This window comes from Miscanthus floridulus, chromosome 3 (assembly GCF_019320115.1).
Source record: "Miscanthus floridulus cultivar M001 chromosome 3, ASM1932011v1, whole genome shotgun sequence".
In the NCBI taxonomy this organism is placed as follows: domain Eukaryota; kingdom Viridiplantae; phylum Streptophyta; class Magnoliopsida; order Poales; family Poaceae; genus Miscanthus; species Miscanthus floridulus.
The window spans coordinates 116,256,178-116,271,263 of record NC_089582.1 but is presented as its reverse complement, the minus strand read 5'-3'; the positions used below and the strand labels follow the sequence as shown (position 1 = coordinate 116,271,263).

The window sequence follows — 15,086 nt, the reverse complement described above, 5'->3', positions numbered from 1 at the left end:
GTTATAGTGAGAATTCCGTCAGAACAGGATCCTCAAAACAGATTAAACTTGTCCAATGCTTTTATCAAGAACTAACGACAAGATAGTACTATCTACTATTTAGCATGAGATTGAGCTAGATCATCAGTTGCTCAAAAGCTCCCATCCAACAGTAGCGCTCAGCATGCAGAATCATGTACAATGCCACTTTCACCTTTGGTAGGCCATTGGCAGGACGATGTTCATCACGCTGAATCATAGGCTTTACTTTACAAACTATCTTCTCCAGGTACAAAATATTTAGTAGTATATCATGGTCCTACTACGTAGGAGCCTGCACTGCTGTTCTTCTAGACAACAGGATGCAGATTCCTGCTCAGACATCAGTGCTGCATCCCAACGGCTAGGGCGACGAGCTCTCCTCCGACGAGCTGGTGGATCGCACCGCGTTAAACACCGGAGGAACGTGCATGTTCCCCACCCGCCGCGACGACCCACCGGCCGCTGCCCGCTCGTTCATCTTCACAACGTCCTTGCAGACGTGATCGAGGGCCGTGAGGAAGTCGCGAACCACCATGAAGATCCTCAGCGGGTGGCCTTCCTCTTTGGCCGAGTCGCCATGGAAGAACTCGGTCGTCTCACTGACGATGGCGAGGGCGCGGCCCTCCTGAGCCTGCACCCCGGCGATCTCGGCCTCAGCCTTTCGCAGGAACTCGCCAATGGAGGTGCGGAACCTCTTGCAGCTGTCTTCGGAACTGAGAAGCTGCTGGTTCAAGTGCAGGACCTCGCTGATCTTGCTGACGCCGGAGGAGAGTTTGGAGATGCAGCTGGCCAGAGCGTCGGAGTCCATTGCTGCCGCCTTCTTGACACTGTTGAGCTCACCGCCAAGGCTTGCAACGATTTTCAGGCCTACCTTTTTGCATTGCAGATCATCTGCAAGGGCACTCGCTTGGTCAGATGTTTGGCCGGTGGCTAAAATGTTAGCTCCTTCAGACTTGATGATTTCTTCGATGACGAAGTGTAGGAGAGTCGTCTTGCCATCTGCACCCTTTACATCGACTAACTTGAGGAGTGCGTCCAACTTAAAGGCATGGGCGTTTCCACGGTTCGTGCCAGTGTTCATGCGGTTACCGGTCTTCAGGACTGCGTCTAATATCTTGTGGAACAACCTGCTGCCCTGCAGCTCTTCGCATGCTGCCTGAAATGACAACAAATGTCAGCAATTTGTCTGTGCTACTTTATTTCCAAATAAACAGGATAACGAGATGAATTTTGATCAGGCATTTGGCATTTCTTGTCTTATGCAAATGAGATTTAGACTTCGGTGATAAATTCCTAAGTAATAGAGAATTCTGAAACGCTGATTGGTTGCTCATAGAACTGTCAATCTGTCCCCAAGTCGTTCATTTACCCATCAGGACAAACATACTGCCACGGCTATATGGAGATAGAGTGTAGGGAAGCAAAATGATCTGAAAGAATGCATCACATAAATGAACAGCAGTCCTAAAATCTGATTTAGAACCATTGTTATGGCACACCTCATTTCTGTATTCTTATTCATTCAAGTCTCTCAATGGAACTATGCTGGTGAAGTCGTAAAGATTACTACCTCAAGAGTTTTGTAGGAGGTCTTGAGGTAGTCGACCTCTAAATCGAAGTTGGTGATGTACAGCATCGCTTCCACCCTCTTGAAAGCGAATGGAATCGCGAGCACCGCCTTGAGGAAGCTCTCAGCAGGGCCAAGCTTAGACACAGCATCCTCCCTGTATTCTTTCAACTTGATCTCCTCTTCCCTGCTAGGCGCCATCTTCAGCAGCATCTCCAAGAGCTCAGTTCCAAGGCTTTCTGCCTGCCCTGCTTCCGATAATGGTAGTACAAGCAAATGTTCGTGAAGCTGAATGTTTCAGAGGAAAAGTTCTGTGGATGCTTGTTTACAGAATAATAGATGTATTAGGATTATCTCATCTCAGTGTACTCACCATCTAAGATTGCCTTGCACACTTCTTCCTTGGTCGCATTGAGCGCCCTTAGCATTATCGCAATGTTTTGTGATTTCTTCGGGTCGAGGACCTTGTTCTCCTGGCTGCACAAACTGGAATTTGGCCCCTTGGTTCCACTCTTGGACGATCTCCATGTCGAATTTGAGACGAATAATGTCTCAATCATCTCTTCGTTCACTCTATTCGCATGCAGAAAGAGTTTGAAAGAGTAAACAATGGAAGCACGTTAAGTTATCATGTCAGTAACTCTAGTCGAGTGCAAGCAATGCCAATACACAAGAACGGACACGGCCTCACCGGAAAGAGCTCGCCTTCAGCTGATCCCACACCGTCGGTCGGCCAGAGCTCGCGCGCACCTTATCCCAGTGCAACGGCTTCAGCTTCGGCAGAGCAGCCGCGTCCGCGTCCGCGTCCGCGTCCGCTTGTTTCTCTGGCGGCGTGCGCCCTGGAGACTCTTCTGGGTGAACTGCGCTCGCCGAGGCCCTGATCACCGTGGTCGCTGGGCGCTCGGAGTGCCGCCGGGGCAACCAGCCGCTTCCGTTGCCGGCTCGCGGCAGAGGAGGTGGCGGCGCCGGAGGGGCTGCTGCTGCTGTGGCGCCGCACTTGTCTTTCACCCGTGGCATTGGAGGCGGAGGTGGAGGAGGCGGAGGAGGAGGAGGAGCACCCTCTGATGCTCGCTTACCTCCTGTTCCGGCGTCAAGAACGGATTTTGAGCATGACGGCAAGTTCATCCGCGTCTGCTGGAACTGCCGTGGCAAAGGCGGCATCGGCCTGAGCTCCGGCGAGCTGGTGCTGGAGACGGTGGCCGTCGAGCCACGGCCATGCTGGTCGCCACCATCGTAGAGTACAGGGTTGACCGGTACAAGCGAGGAGGGCTTTGTGTACACTTCAGGTTCCTCCTTGGGAGTGTGACGACGTTGGCGGCGGGCGAGGATGTAAACGAGCGCGGCGGTGAGCACGGCCGCAGCAACGGCGACGACCAGGACGAGGACGGTGAGGAGGCGGTGGGAGGAGAGGAAGGACCGCAGCGGCGCGGTGTGGGAGGAGACGGGAAGCGCGGCCAAGGACGAAATGTTGGCCGGCGCCGTGGGGTGCGGCGACGAGGAGGAGGACGACGCGTCACCCGCGCCGGTGTCCGCCGGGGTGGAGGCGGAGCCAGCCTCCGGCGTCACCGTCGGCGGCGCCGCGGCGCCTGGCAAGAACGGGAAGAACGGCGCGGGCGGTGGCGGCGGCAGCGCGGGCGTGCTCTCCAGAGGGAACAGCGGCTCGTGCAGCGCCCTTCTGCCCCAGTAATGGCGGTGATGGTCGGCCGAGGACGTGGCGGCGAGGAGGAGCAGGTGCACGAGCAGCACCTGCGCCAGCATTGCGGCGGCTGCCGAGCCCGGGAACGGCAACGATGTCCCCGGTCCCCACGAGGTTGCTGAGGATTACTACACAGAAGTGAGCAAGCTTGCGAGGTGGGAGGAGGACTGGAGGAGGGTGAACGCGCTTGTGAACGCTGAAGCGACCACAGCTGTGACTGCGACTGCAGGGAAAGGAGGAGAGAGGCGGGGCATGGGAAGCGGTGCATGCCTGCCATGGAGCGGTGTACTGGGGCCTTGCAAAAAAAAAATTTGCAAAATGGCTACTGTAGCGTTTTGTTGTTATTTGGTAAATAGTGTCCAACCATAGTCTAATTAGGCTTAAAAGATTCGTCTCGTAGATTCCGTCTAAACTGTGTAATTAATTTTATTTTTTATTTATATTTAATGCTTCATGTATGCGTCCAAAGATTCGATGTGACGAGGAATGTAAAAAATGTAAAATTTTTTGCAAACTAAACCGGACCTGGTGTGGCGTGATGGGAATGTGTGCTTTGGATTCTTGCCGCTTTTTTTCCCCCTGTGACATGGAAGGAAGAAATGATGGGCTGCGCACTGCACTGCAATGGCTTTGGCTATTTGCCTATTTGGCCTGTCTTGGGTTCGGCTCTCCTCTACTGCTCCAGTTTTTCTATTTCCGCTCCACCAGCTCTGGCATGTCGCACGGCGGGTTAAAATAGGACACCGTCGGTGTCGTATTTTGTATTTTAACACGTCGTGCGACACCGGCTTTCAGCACCGTGGAACGATGGAATTAGCTTCATCTTCGTGGATCCGGCTATTACGAGGAGAATTTAGATTTCTTGCGGATACGTGTAGGTAATCTAGCCGGTGTCGCTTAGCATGTTAAAATGCGACACCGTCGCATATAATTTTGTTCTTTAACGAAAAAAATTATATGTGACGGTGTCGTATTTTAGCACGTCGTGCGACATCGACTCTCAGCAATGTGGAACGGTGGGATTAGCGTCATATCTGTGGGCGCTATTATGACAAGGGTTCAGATTTCTTGAAATGGATCCGTGTAGGTAATCTAGCCGGTGTCGCACGGCGTGTTAAAATGCGACACCGTCGTATATAATTTGGTTCCTTAACGGAAAAAAATTGTAAGCGATGGTGTCGCATTTTAGCACGCCGTGCGACACCAGCTCTCAGCACTGTGGAACGATGGGATCAGCTTCATCTCTGTGGGCCCGGCTATTATGACGAGGGTTCAGATTTATTGAGTGGATACGTGTAGGTAATCTAGCCGGTGTCCCATGACGTGTTAAAATGCGACACCATCGCATATAATTTTGTGTTTAACGGAAAAAATTGTATGCGACGGTGTCACATTTTAGCACGTCGTGCGACACCGGCTCTCAGCACCGTGGAATGGTGGGATTAGCTTCATCTCTGTGGGCTCGGCTATTATGATGAGGGTTCAGATTTCTTGAAGTGGATACGTATAGGTAATCTAGCTGGTGTCGCACGACGTGTTAAAATGCGACACCGTCGCATATAATTTTATTCCGTGTGTTAACTAGACCATGTATTCTAAGGTCAGCTCCAATAATCGACTTTTGAGCTAGCAAGCGTCTGGAAAAAAAAACAGATAAAATATTGGGAACAGAAGCTTGCAACATACGTATCAACTATTACAACATATGTAACATCTCGATATACTTTTACAACATCCGTATAAAACACTTACAAAACATACCTCTTAATCATCTAAAACACTTAAATATACGCTTGCAACATACGCTTTTAGCATAATGTCACCTTGCTGCTTGGACGAATGGACGCTCGTCGTTGCGGAGCTCGACGCCGACGCGGAGGTCGGTGGCGGCGCATGGAGCTCGTCGGTGTAGCAGCAGTGCGGCCCTCCTGCGATTCTCCAACGCCTGCTTGCGGTCCAGGCTCGCGCCCGTCGGCGCGACCGTGTTGCTACTACTCTAGCGCCGCTGCTCAACCACAATTGTCCAGCGCCGTCCGCTCGTAGGGGATGGGGTGCGGCGTGATGCGGGAAGGGCACGACGCGATGCCATGACGGGGGAGGGTGAGCGGTTGGGGAAGGGAGCGCGTGCGCGGGGGAGACGGATGAACGGCTCAGAAATGCTTAGCCACGCCGTGACGAGCGGAGGGGGGATTTTTTTTTTGAGAGGCCAGTCTGTTGAGCAGGAGGCAGGACTGGGAGCCGCGTCCGACGCCCGTGGGCCGTGGCTGAGCATTTCCGATTTTAAAAATGTATCATTAAAGTAGGTTAAGTTGGACTAAATTTATATAAAAAATACTAATATTTGTCGTACTAAATAGGTACCATTAGATTCACCATCAAATATATTTTTATAGTATACTTACTTCCTATCTTAAACTTTAGTACTTTTATTTATATATTCAGTTAAACTTTAGTCTTTAATCGAGAATACATCTAAAATTGTTTTTTTTCTTGGACGGAGGTTGCAGAAAACACACAAAGAAGGTAGGCAGCGAGGGGGAAAAGCGGATGCGTAGCTTGATGGGGCGATTTGGCGACATGAAAGCTGCCGAGGATGGGTTAAAATGGACATTTGAGTGACAATCTGGGTTACTGTACGAATGTGGGACGGTGGCCTGAGGACCAGAGGTTGCAAACGAGATGGAGTGATGGACCATTCCATATATCCTTCGTCTACAAATATAAGTGGACTACTAGCAAATATGACGTACATTACCATGGAACCTGCAACCCAATACTTCTTCCAATCAGACTTCGACATAAATTGTTCTAACTCATCTTAAGTACGGATTGTAAGTTCGGATCACATAGCACCCTATTTTGCAGCACTATTTTAGTAGTACTTTTCAACGAACGAATAATGTTTTTCTCTCACAACAAATCAGCATAAGCATCAACAGCAGCCAAATTTCAGCGAAACGAATATGGTCATGGACTACAGATGTGAGGCCACTTTGAGAAAGAAGACGGACCGAAGAAAATATTAGGTATACATAAGTTTTTCTAAGTCAAGCTATCCCATGTTTGATCATGTTTTATAAAAATAAAATAATAAAATAATATCTACAATATTAAATTAAGAGAATTTTTACAACGTTTGGAAAAAAATGAGAGCCATCCGTTAGGATCCGAAAGGTTAAGAAATGGGAGGAACCTACTAAGAGGAACTTAAGTTATGGGTCGGAACCAAAGGGGGCTTTCGGCTGACACAAAAAACACTGTAGCGACTGAAAAATTAATGTTCGCGGCTGAATTTGTGAGAGAAAAACACTGTTCCGGATGAAAAAATAAGCGGATCAAGCCGGGTTTAGGGTCAGCCGAACGCAGCCTTAGTGGGCTCGAAACTAGCTCTAATGAAATCATGAAGGGTAAAATGTACTCTTCTTCACGATCATCGGCAACGCGGGCATCTTCATTTGTATGCACAGTGGAGACCTTCTCGGCTTCCTGACGCTCCTCCGCGGTGGATGGGCAAGTTGATCAGTTCAACAAGTAAGTTGCTGGGTCCTCATCGAGAAAATTGCTATTATAGGACGCGAAACGATGGGCTTCGCTATTATAGGACTCCAATCGTCGACTTCGCTAAAACGACATTTGAAACGTTGGCACTTTGTTTTAGATGACATTTGGTGTAATTCTTGATTTTAGTAATCAAAATACATGTATTTTGCTCCTTAATTGACTCTTTTACCCTTCTGGCCTTAGTATCCTTTTGCATGAGCCCGACGTCGTTTCATCTTCCGACGTTTCGTCTGACGCACTGCTCGCAGCCGCCGCCGCACCGCCGGCGAGGCGACTAACCTCCTCCCCCCCCCCCTCCCCACTGCTGCGCGTGACACAGGCTCATTGGACCCTCTCTACTCAGGACCGGAAGAGGAACCGAGACGCCACCTGGGGCCTCCGACGCTGCCTGGTCTTGACTAATCGGTAGGCACATCAAATACGTATTTTTATGTTAGATGCGTAGCAGATTCCCAAGCCGGATGCGTGCACCTGCTGCTCTTGGATTACGATGCCCTTGTTCCAAGATTTTTTTTCTTTTCCTGCTGGGATAGTCTGCTGACCGGCGGATGTGGGAAGTACCTGGTTCGTCCTATGTCTGGCACTGGTTTAAGTGAGAAGTGACTTTAGGGATTGTTTGCCATTTTTCTTTTCCATGGTGGGGATTTTCCAGCGCAAGTCTAGTCAAGTGGAAACAGATTTAGTTGATACGATTACATGTTCTACTGAATTCAGGTAGTCATACCAGATGGGTGATATGTATTGGACTAGGGATACAATGCTTAATATCTAAACTCATCTGTAATTTGTCTTCAGGCGTTGGCCGACCCTGGCATGGCCGCGCTGGCAGCAGAAGGCATGGACGCGACAGTAGAAGGTCTAGGAAAAGGTCTGGACAAGCCGGCAGAAGGCATGTCCACTGCTCTAGCCCTAGCGAGATCGCTTCTTCCAACTGCTCCTCTCCCGGCAGTAGAGTGCAACCTTCCTGTTCTTGAAGTGCAAAGGTATATATATGCTTGTATGCTTTCTGTTTGTTTTTTTACCATGATAGTAGTACATATTAGTTAAAGTTGATTTCACTTGTTTAGGTCCCAAATAGATCATGTGGAAAATATGGAAAGAGTTGATTGGGATACGATACAAATAGTGGAGACACATGATGACGAAGGTCGTATTGCACTTATGAGTGAGTCACATATTTGTGAGATTTTTGGCTTGACAGAGGAGGGCACAACAAATATACCTACACAAGGCTTTGATTGTCGAATGGATGAAGAGGGGAATGATAATGAGATTGGGCAAGATACTGATGGTGCTGCCATTCCTACTAGTGATGCCGTACCAGGTGAGATGGTCATTTTATATGATAAGAACAACCCATCAATGGAGGTAGGAACACTGTACCCAACAATTGAGGAGTTCAAGCTGGTAGTGCGGCAAGGGCTTATAGAGAGGACATATTCTATGACAATATAGCAAAAATGGTAAGTGAATCAGCACAAGCAGTGAAATGGTTACAGACTAATCATAAGTTATTATGGTATAGGTGTGGTTTCAATCCATAAATTAAGTATGACTACATAACTAGTAATATTGCTGAGTCATTTAATAACTAGATTAGAGACCATAAAGACTTACCTGTTGCTGACCTTGATGATAAGATCAGAGAAATGATCATGGTACTTTGGAACAAGAGAAGAAATATTGCATACAGGCTACCTGAAGGCAGGATACTTCCAGCTATTATGGTTCAGCTAAAGGCAAATACTAGAGGTTTGGGACACTTGAAAATTGTACCATGTTCTAATTGGAGTGCAGAGGTGTGGGACCATAGCAGCCGAGCTGAGAGGCATATTATCAAGTTACACCAAAGGACCTGTACTTGTCTTGAATGGCAGCACACTGGTAAGCCATGTCAACATGTATTGGCCTATGTAACCCGCCATCGGGGAGTTGACCTAGAACAGTTTGTGCATGACTACTACCCGGTCAATAGATTAAGGGCTGCTTATGGAAGAGAGATTGAGCCGATGACAGATAAAACACAATGGCCACAAGTTGACCTACCATTTTTAGTTGGTGCACCTCTTGCTAAACTACCTGTTGGACGACGAAGGAAACTAAGAATGAAGGGATGGATGGAAGGTGGCCACAAGAAGAAAGGTTCCAAAGATGGTGAATTTACCAACGATGGTGAAGGTGAGAAGGGATGTGACAACGATGCAGCTCCAACAAATGGAAAGGGAAAGAAAATGATCAGAGGACCTATGACTTACAAAAAATGCGGAGAAAAAGGTCATAGGCAAGCTAGTGCCAAGTGCCCACTCAATGGGACCGTAAAAAAGAGGTATGAACTGATTTTCTTTACCTAGAAACTTGTAAATGTCAATATTAATTTATTTGATTACTTGTAGGAAGCGTAGGCAACCTAGGAAGAATGTTACAAAAGCTGTGCCAGCAGAACCTAGCACCCCACAGAGGCCGACTAGAGAAGAAATTCTACGGGATAGTCTAGGAAGGGTCACAAGAAAGTAAGGAATATTAACACATTTATCGTGCACTAATTCTTTTCATACATCTAATTGTGGTATCGTATTTATGTGCAGCAAGCTTGCGATGTTATTAGGAGAGGGCACATCTTCACAAATCGACACCACTAGTCCCGTGAGGATACCTACAGCGGCAGCACCAAAAAAGATGACTCCAAAGAGAAAGCTACACATTGGATGAATTATGGTCTTCTGAGATAAACTTGTTTATGCTACAATCATGATTTTATGAGATGAGCTCATTTGTTCGCAAGTTGTCTGATCTTTTATTAAAGTATCAGTTGATTTTACTGACCACTTAGATTAGCTTCGAGATATTCATTTTTAGAAAATTGCTCAAATTTACAGACTAAGCGCTCTCGGTTGGGCCTTGTGTAAACCTACTACTACTATGCCGATCTGAGTTTCGTTGTCGCTGGCGGCTGGTCCATTTCATGCAAGCAAATAATTGAGATCTGAATAGCTGATCTTGATGAAGATTGGCAACTGTGTCTACTCATAATATTTGCAGTCGATATTCGGCAAAGCTATCGTGGCCTTGTTGATTCTGGGCTGCATCAAGCATTCAAGCATTTCTTTTTTTCCCCATCTGAAACATAGCCAGAATCTGACGTCTGCTGGTCGTGAGTCCTGACAGCACGTTAACCACGCAACGGGGAGCGCAAAGCAAGCAATGTCCGTCAGCATTGGACACACCCGGGCACTAGGCCGCCAGCCTGCCCAGGCGGCAGCGGCGGCAAGCCTGCCAGCCAGGCAGGCTAGGCGACGGCAGTAGCAGCCAGGCAGCTCACGCACCTGCCTGCCCACTCTTATGTGAATATGATTGAAGGGCAATACGACCATCCCACAACAAAATACATGTATTTGAAATAAGAAAAGTGATTAAAAGGACCAAATGTTATGTAAAACAAAGTGCCAACGTTTCAAATATCGTTTTAGCGAAGTCGACGATTGAAGTCCTATAATAGCGAAGCCCATTGTTTCACGTCCTATAATAGCAATTTTCTTGTCCTCATCTGGGATACTGGGATTGCCTGGAGTTTGACTTGTACGTACTGGATCTACTAATTCGGTACATCACCTAGCAGTGACCTCTAGGAGACTAGGATTGCCCTTCCCGGTGGAGGCGTCCCAAGCCCCACGCTCCTGCTCTGCACCTCCCGTATGTTCAATTGTAAGAAGAGCGCGTCGAGGATGGCGAGATCCCCGAGCTCGATTGAAGCTCGCTAGACGCTGCGCAGCGAGCGTGGGCATCAGAGCGGCGGGCGGATGGCCAATGGCACGAGAATTTTTTTTTAATTTTAATATTTTTTAGAAACTAATTTTAAATCTAACATTGTTGGGTTTTTTAACTAACACTTTTGGCCGCGCCTATTGCCCTGGCGCGGCCAAATGCCTGTGCCGCGCCATGCATGGTGGCGCGGTAGAGGGCTGACGTGGCGGCAACCAGAAGCGCTGGCCGCTGACGTGGCAGGGCTCTTTGTAAAAGTGCATCTAGCCCTTTAGTGGGTTTTGGATGATTGAATGACAACGTGATTAAATGACTAACCCATTTGTTAAGTGTGGACAGGTAATAGGTTATCTCACAGGTACTTAATGAAAGCCAAAATGATGTGTTGTTGTGTAAACAATCTAGTTCAAGCACAAGACAACAATGCAAATAGAATTCATGCAAAGGCTTATTTATTGTGGGATTTCCATGTTCTATGTGAAAGCAAGCTTGTAAGAATTATTTAATGATACATAAGGGATTGCATATGGATTGGTCTCATACTTGAAGTTTGCTAAATTGAAATGAAAAAGATAACAATACATGAATGGATGATTCAACACAAGATGTGACTTGATGGCTTGAGATGGTGAAGATAGCAAGGAAAGGCTTTGAGGTACTAAGCAAGTGTGAAGGGCAAGCGATGGCTTGGCGGCCGAAGAACCTAGCTAGGGTGAAGAAGGAAGTACTTGCATTTAGTTGAGGTACTAATCAAGCTATGATGTTCATGTTTATGTGGAGGATCAAATCACTATTGGAGTGTTTGATGGAAGTGACTTGATACATTTGGGATTATTCAAATTTGATGAATGGAATCAAGTCACATGCTCAAGATGGCTATGCTCAAGTGTAAAGATCAACATCAACATGTTGGCACCCTTATTTGGTGAAGATTGAAAGAGACGGCATTAATTCAAAAGAGGTCAACTCAAGTGGTATAAATTTATTTTTCCTTTGATCTTGAGTTTGATAGGTATGCCGTACTATTAAGAGGGATGCATCATGTTGATAGATAATGTTTCATAAGTGCTCAAGCCAACCCATGTGAGTTTTGAGTATTTGAGCGATAAAAGAGCTAACTTTATTTTTGCTGGTCTGGCAATACCGGACGTGTCCGGTATTTGCCCAGTAGCTATAAAATTATTGTTCTTGGGTTGGTTCATCGGGAGTTCCGACATAGGTTGGGAGTTTCGACGGTCGGGAGCTCCGGCAAGGGTCGGGAGTTCCGACGTCTCACACTTTAACTGTCCTGGAAGGTTCACTGTCCTGGTCATACCGGACGTGTCCGGTATTCATACCGAACGTGTCCGGTATGCATGACCAGAGGCCAACGGCTAGTTTTCAAAAGCCTTAAGGGTCGGGAGTTCCGACGTGAGTTGGGAGTTTCGACGGTCGGGAGTTTCGGTATTCATCGGGAGTTCCGACACCTCACTAACTTTAACTTAGTTACATGTTTTTCAAAATTGCTGAGGGTCGGGAGTTCCGACATTCATCGGGAGTTCCGATGCCTCACAACTTCACTGTAACTTAGTTACTGTTGGCGCAGTGTAAGTGATACCAGACGTGTCCGGTATGCACATGTCCAGTATGGCAACGGCTATAAAACGACTAGTTTTTCAAGGGGGCTATAAATACCCCTAAGCCTCCACCTTTGGAGGCTGCTGATTCTGCTAACATACACACACGTTTTTTAGCCTTGCTAACTCTCCTAAACCCTCTCTTAGTGAGTGTGTGATACAAATTGCAAAATCCATTTGTGGGTTAAGAGAGAATTTGAAAAAGAGAGCAAGCCACCACTTGAGCACTTGTGCATATTGTCAATCTCGTGATTTGCATTTGTTACTCTTGGACTCTTCGGTCCTAGATGGTTAGGTGTCGTCGGAGAGCACCCGAGAGATTGTGGTGTGCCACAGAAAGTTTGTAACGGTCGATTCCACCGCCTTGGAATCATTTAGTGGAAGGAGGAAAAGGAGTTGGAAAAGACTCCAGCTAGAGTGACCTTCGTGGTACCCTCTAGGGCTGACCTTCGCTGGGTCACCCGCAGCCCCCTCAACGGAGAGTAGGACTCGAACGAGTTCAAACTTTGGTAAAACAGATATCGTGTCTCAATTCGCATTTTATTTGATATTTGTGTTGCTCCAGCTCTTGTGCAGGTTCTCTATGTATATTGATATCTCTAGTAGGTATCTATAGTTTGGTTTGAAGATAGAAATCGAAAGGAGCAAGTTCGGGGCTGTTCTGCAGAAACCGTGCATACCGGACATGTCCGGTATTAGAGCTCTGTGCTGAAAATATTTATTTTTAGTTCTAACTTTGTGTTGCAGGGTTATAGCTTCTAGATACATTATTTATACCTTGTACACTGTGTGGCTAACTTGTGAGGGGTGATACTACTCTTTATTTGGAGTTTCCAATTTAGAAACTCCCTTTACTAATTGTTTCCGCATTTAAAGGTGATAATTTTTAGAAACGCCTATTCACCCCCCCTCTAGGCGGCATCCTAGGTCCTTTCACTCTGCCACGCCATAGATCTTGGCACGGCAGCGCCGTGCCTTGATCCGTGGCGCGGCAGAGTTGCGTATAACCTCCGCCGTGGCCCGCGTGCCCGAGCATCGCCATTCCCTGAGCAGCGCAGCGAGGCAGCCTGGCCGCCGAGCACGTCGTCTGTCGCGGCCGCGTCCGCCCACACCAGCCAGCCCACCCGCGCCAGCAAGCCAGCTACGTCCGCCAGCCCACGCCAGCCAGGCGGCCACCCGGTGCGGCCGCCGCGCGTGCTCGCCGGCGCACCTCCCCCTCCGCCCAGAACCTCCGGTCACGCACAGCGGCTGCCCACCTAGGCCTATGTCCGCGCCTCCCGACTCGATCTTACACGCTGCAGCGAGGTACTCCACTAATATAGTTAGCACAGTTAATAAAGTTAGTAAAATTATTAAAGTATAGTTAGTAAAGTTAGTTAGTTTACAGCCTGTTCGGGAGGCCATATCGTATCGTGGATTATTTACTGCTGGCTGGTTTGGTGTGAGAGAAAAACACTGTTCCCGGCTGGAAATTTGCGATCGTTTACGAGCAAGCGAACAGGCTGTTAGTTAGTATATGTAATATAATAAGTTAGTATATGTAGTAAAGTTAGGTAGTTTAGTTAGTACAGTTATTGACTCTGGTTGTACATTGGATTTAGTCTAATTAGTTGTTGTAGTTAGCCTTGTATAGATGTTAATATTTGATTAGTTAGTATAGTTATAGTGGACGAAATGCTTTCGATGACTTGATGAAGTTTTTTGAAATGCTTTTGTAGATGGATTGTTGTGTTAGAGTTTTGTACGGAGAAAGTATTAGGAGAGAAGATGGTATGTTTGAGGATATGGAAGAAGAATTGGAATGGTTTGATGAACCTCCTAGCTTCAACGACCTTTGTGTCTTTTTGAATACAAAGTTTGGCGGTGATTTCACACTAAAAGGGCGGTTTGATACTAGGAAGACTAGGGCACACTATGTCCTCATGCCCTTGCGTGCCCCTACTCACTGGTCCCCCTACACTAGGGTTCTCCAAGGTTCCAATGTGCCTATGGCTGAGGTGGTGGTGGAGAATGGGTACAGGATGCATGGTGTTCAGGACGACCCGTCCATTGATGGTTTTGGAGGCAATGAACAAGAATTTGGGGTCGAAGGGGAAGCAACTCAGAATAACATGGATTTGGACGGTTAGTTGACGCAGGAGCAATTTTATTCAACTGCAGTAGGCTGTATAAGCAATGACTTCATTGTGAATGAGTTCGAACGGAAAGAGAAGGAGCAGGAGGAGGAGGACAGGATCGATGATGTACTTAGCAGTGATTCAGACGATTCTGATGATGACCAAGGAGGTACAGATGCTATGGCAACACCGGCTGATGCTATGCCAGTACCGGTTCATACTATGCCATTACCAGTACCAACTAAGGTTTTGCAAGGTGTCCATGCTCAGGGCAGACTAGTCATAGATTTGGCTACAGATGATACCCCCTATGATTCATGGGCCAAAATTAGCGAAGCGCAGCAGTATGTTCCACCATCACCTTACACAGCGACTGAGCTTGAGAAACTAAGGTCCAAGAATGTACCTTTCAGGGGCATCCCGAACTATAGGGATGTCAGCATGACAGATATGACAATTTGTGATACTAGTCTCTAGCTGTGTAGGAATTCATTGTATAATCATGAGAAAGAAACCCTTAGGAAGGGGATGATATTTAACATAATGTCAGAGATGAAACTCTTCCTTCAAGACTATGCTGTGTACCACCATAGACCGTACACCATCACTCATTCGGACCAGGAGTTGAGGTACCACTTGATATGCAAAAACGGTTGTCTGTGGAGGTTAAATGCACAAAGGAGACAGAGTGATGGCAAGTGGAGGATAACTAAAATTGTTAAACCCTATACTTGCCTAGACAATAGGGG

The 15,086-nt window shown here is 47.3% G+C and overlaps 2 protein-coding genes across 2 annotated transcripts; one reads left to right on the top strand and one right to left on the bottom strand.

Annotated features, from left to right (window-relative positions):
* Positions 1-60: 60 nt before the first annotated feature.
* Positions 61-3,521, bottom strand: LOC136546607 (formin-like protein 15). Its single transcript, XM_066538577.1, has 4 exons — positions 2,280-3,521; positions 1,962-2,161; positions 1,592-1,836; positions 61-1,177 (listed from the first exon to the last, which is right to left on the bottom strand). Exons 1-4 carry the CDS (start codon positions 3,344-3,346, stop codon positions 383-385), a joined length of 2,307 nt encoding a protein of 768 aa, XP_066394674.1. The 5' UTR covers positions 3,347-3,521; the 3' UTR covers positions 61-382.
* A 5,333-nt stretch (positions 3,522-8,854) lies between these two features.
* On the top strand, positions 8,855-9,554 carry LOC136546606 (uncharacterized). The gene is made up of 3 exons (XM_066538575.1): positions 8,855-9,171; positions 9,239-9,355; positions 9,431-9,554. The coding sequence occupies exons 1-3, from the start codon at positions 8,855-8,857 to the stop codon at positions 9,552-9,554; spliced, it is 558 nt and encodes a 185-aa protein (XP_066394672.1).
* Positions 9,555-15,086: the final 5,532 nt, after the last annotated feature.

What these genes read in the sequence shown, in the direction of transcription:
- LOC136546607 (XM_066538577.1), bottom strand. Translation starts at nt 3,346, where the DNA reads ATGCTGGCGCAGGTGCTGCTCGTGCACCTGCTCCTCCTCGCCGCCACG. An exon ending in CTGAAGGCGAGCTCTTTCCG is followed by an intron (nt 2,162 to 2,279) that starts GTGAGGCCGTGT and finishes GCATGCGAATAG; the next exon opens with AGTGAACGAAGAGATGATTG. An exon ending in GTGCAAGGCAATCTTAGATG is followed by an intron (nt 1,837 to 1,961) that starts GTGAGTACACTG and finishes TATCGGAAGCAG; the next exon opens with GGCAGGCAGAAAGCCTTGGA.
- LOC136546606 (XM_066538575.1), top strand. Translation starts at nt 8,855, where the DNA reads ATGACAGATAAAACACAATGGCCACAAGTTGACCTACCATTTTTAGTT. An exon ending in AATGGGACCGTAAAAAAGAG is followed by an intron (nt 9,172 to 9,238) that starts GTATGAACTGAT and finishes GATTACTTGTAG; the next exon opens with GAAGCGTAGGCAACCTAGGA. An exon ending in CTAGGAAGGGTCACAAGAAA is followed by an intron (nt 9,356 to 9,430) that starts GTAAGGAATATT and finishes ATTTATGTGCAG; the next exon opens with CAAGCTTGCGATGTTATTAG.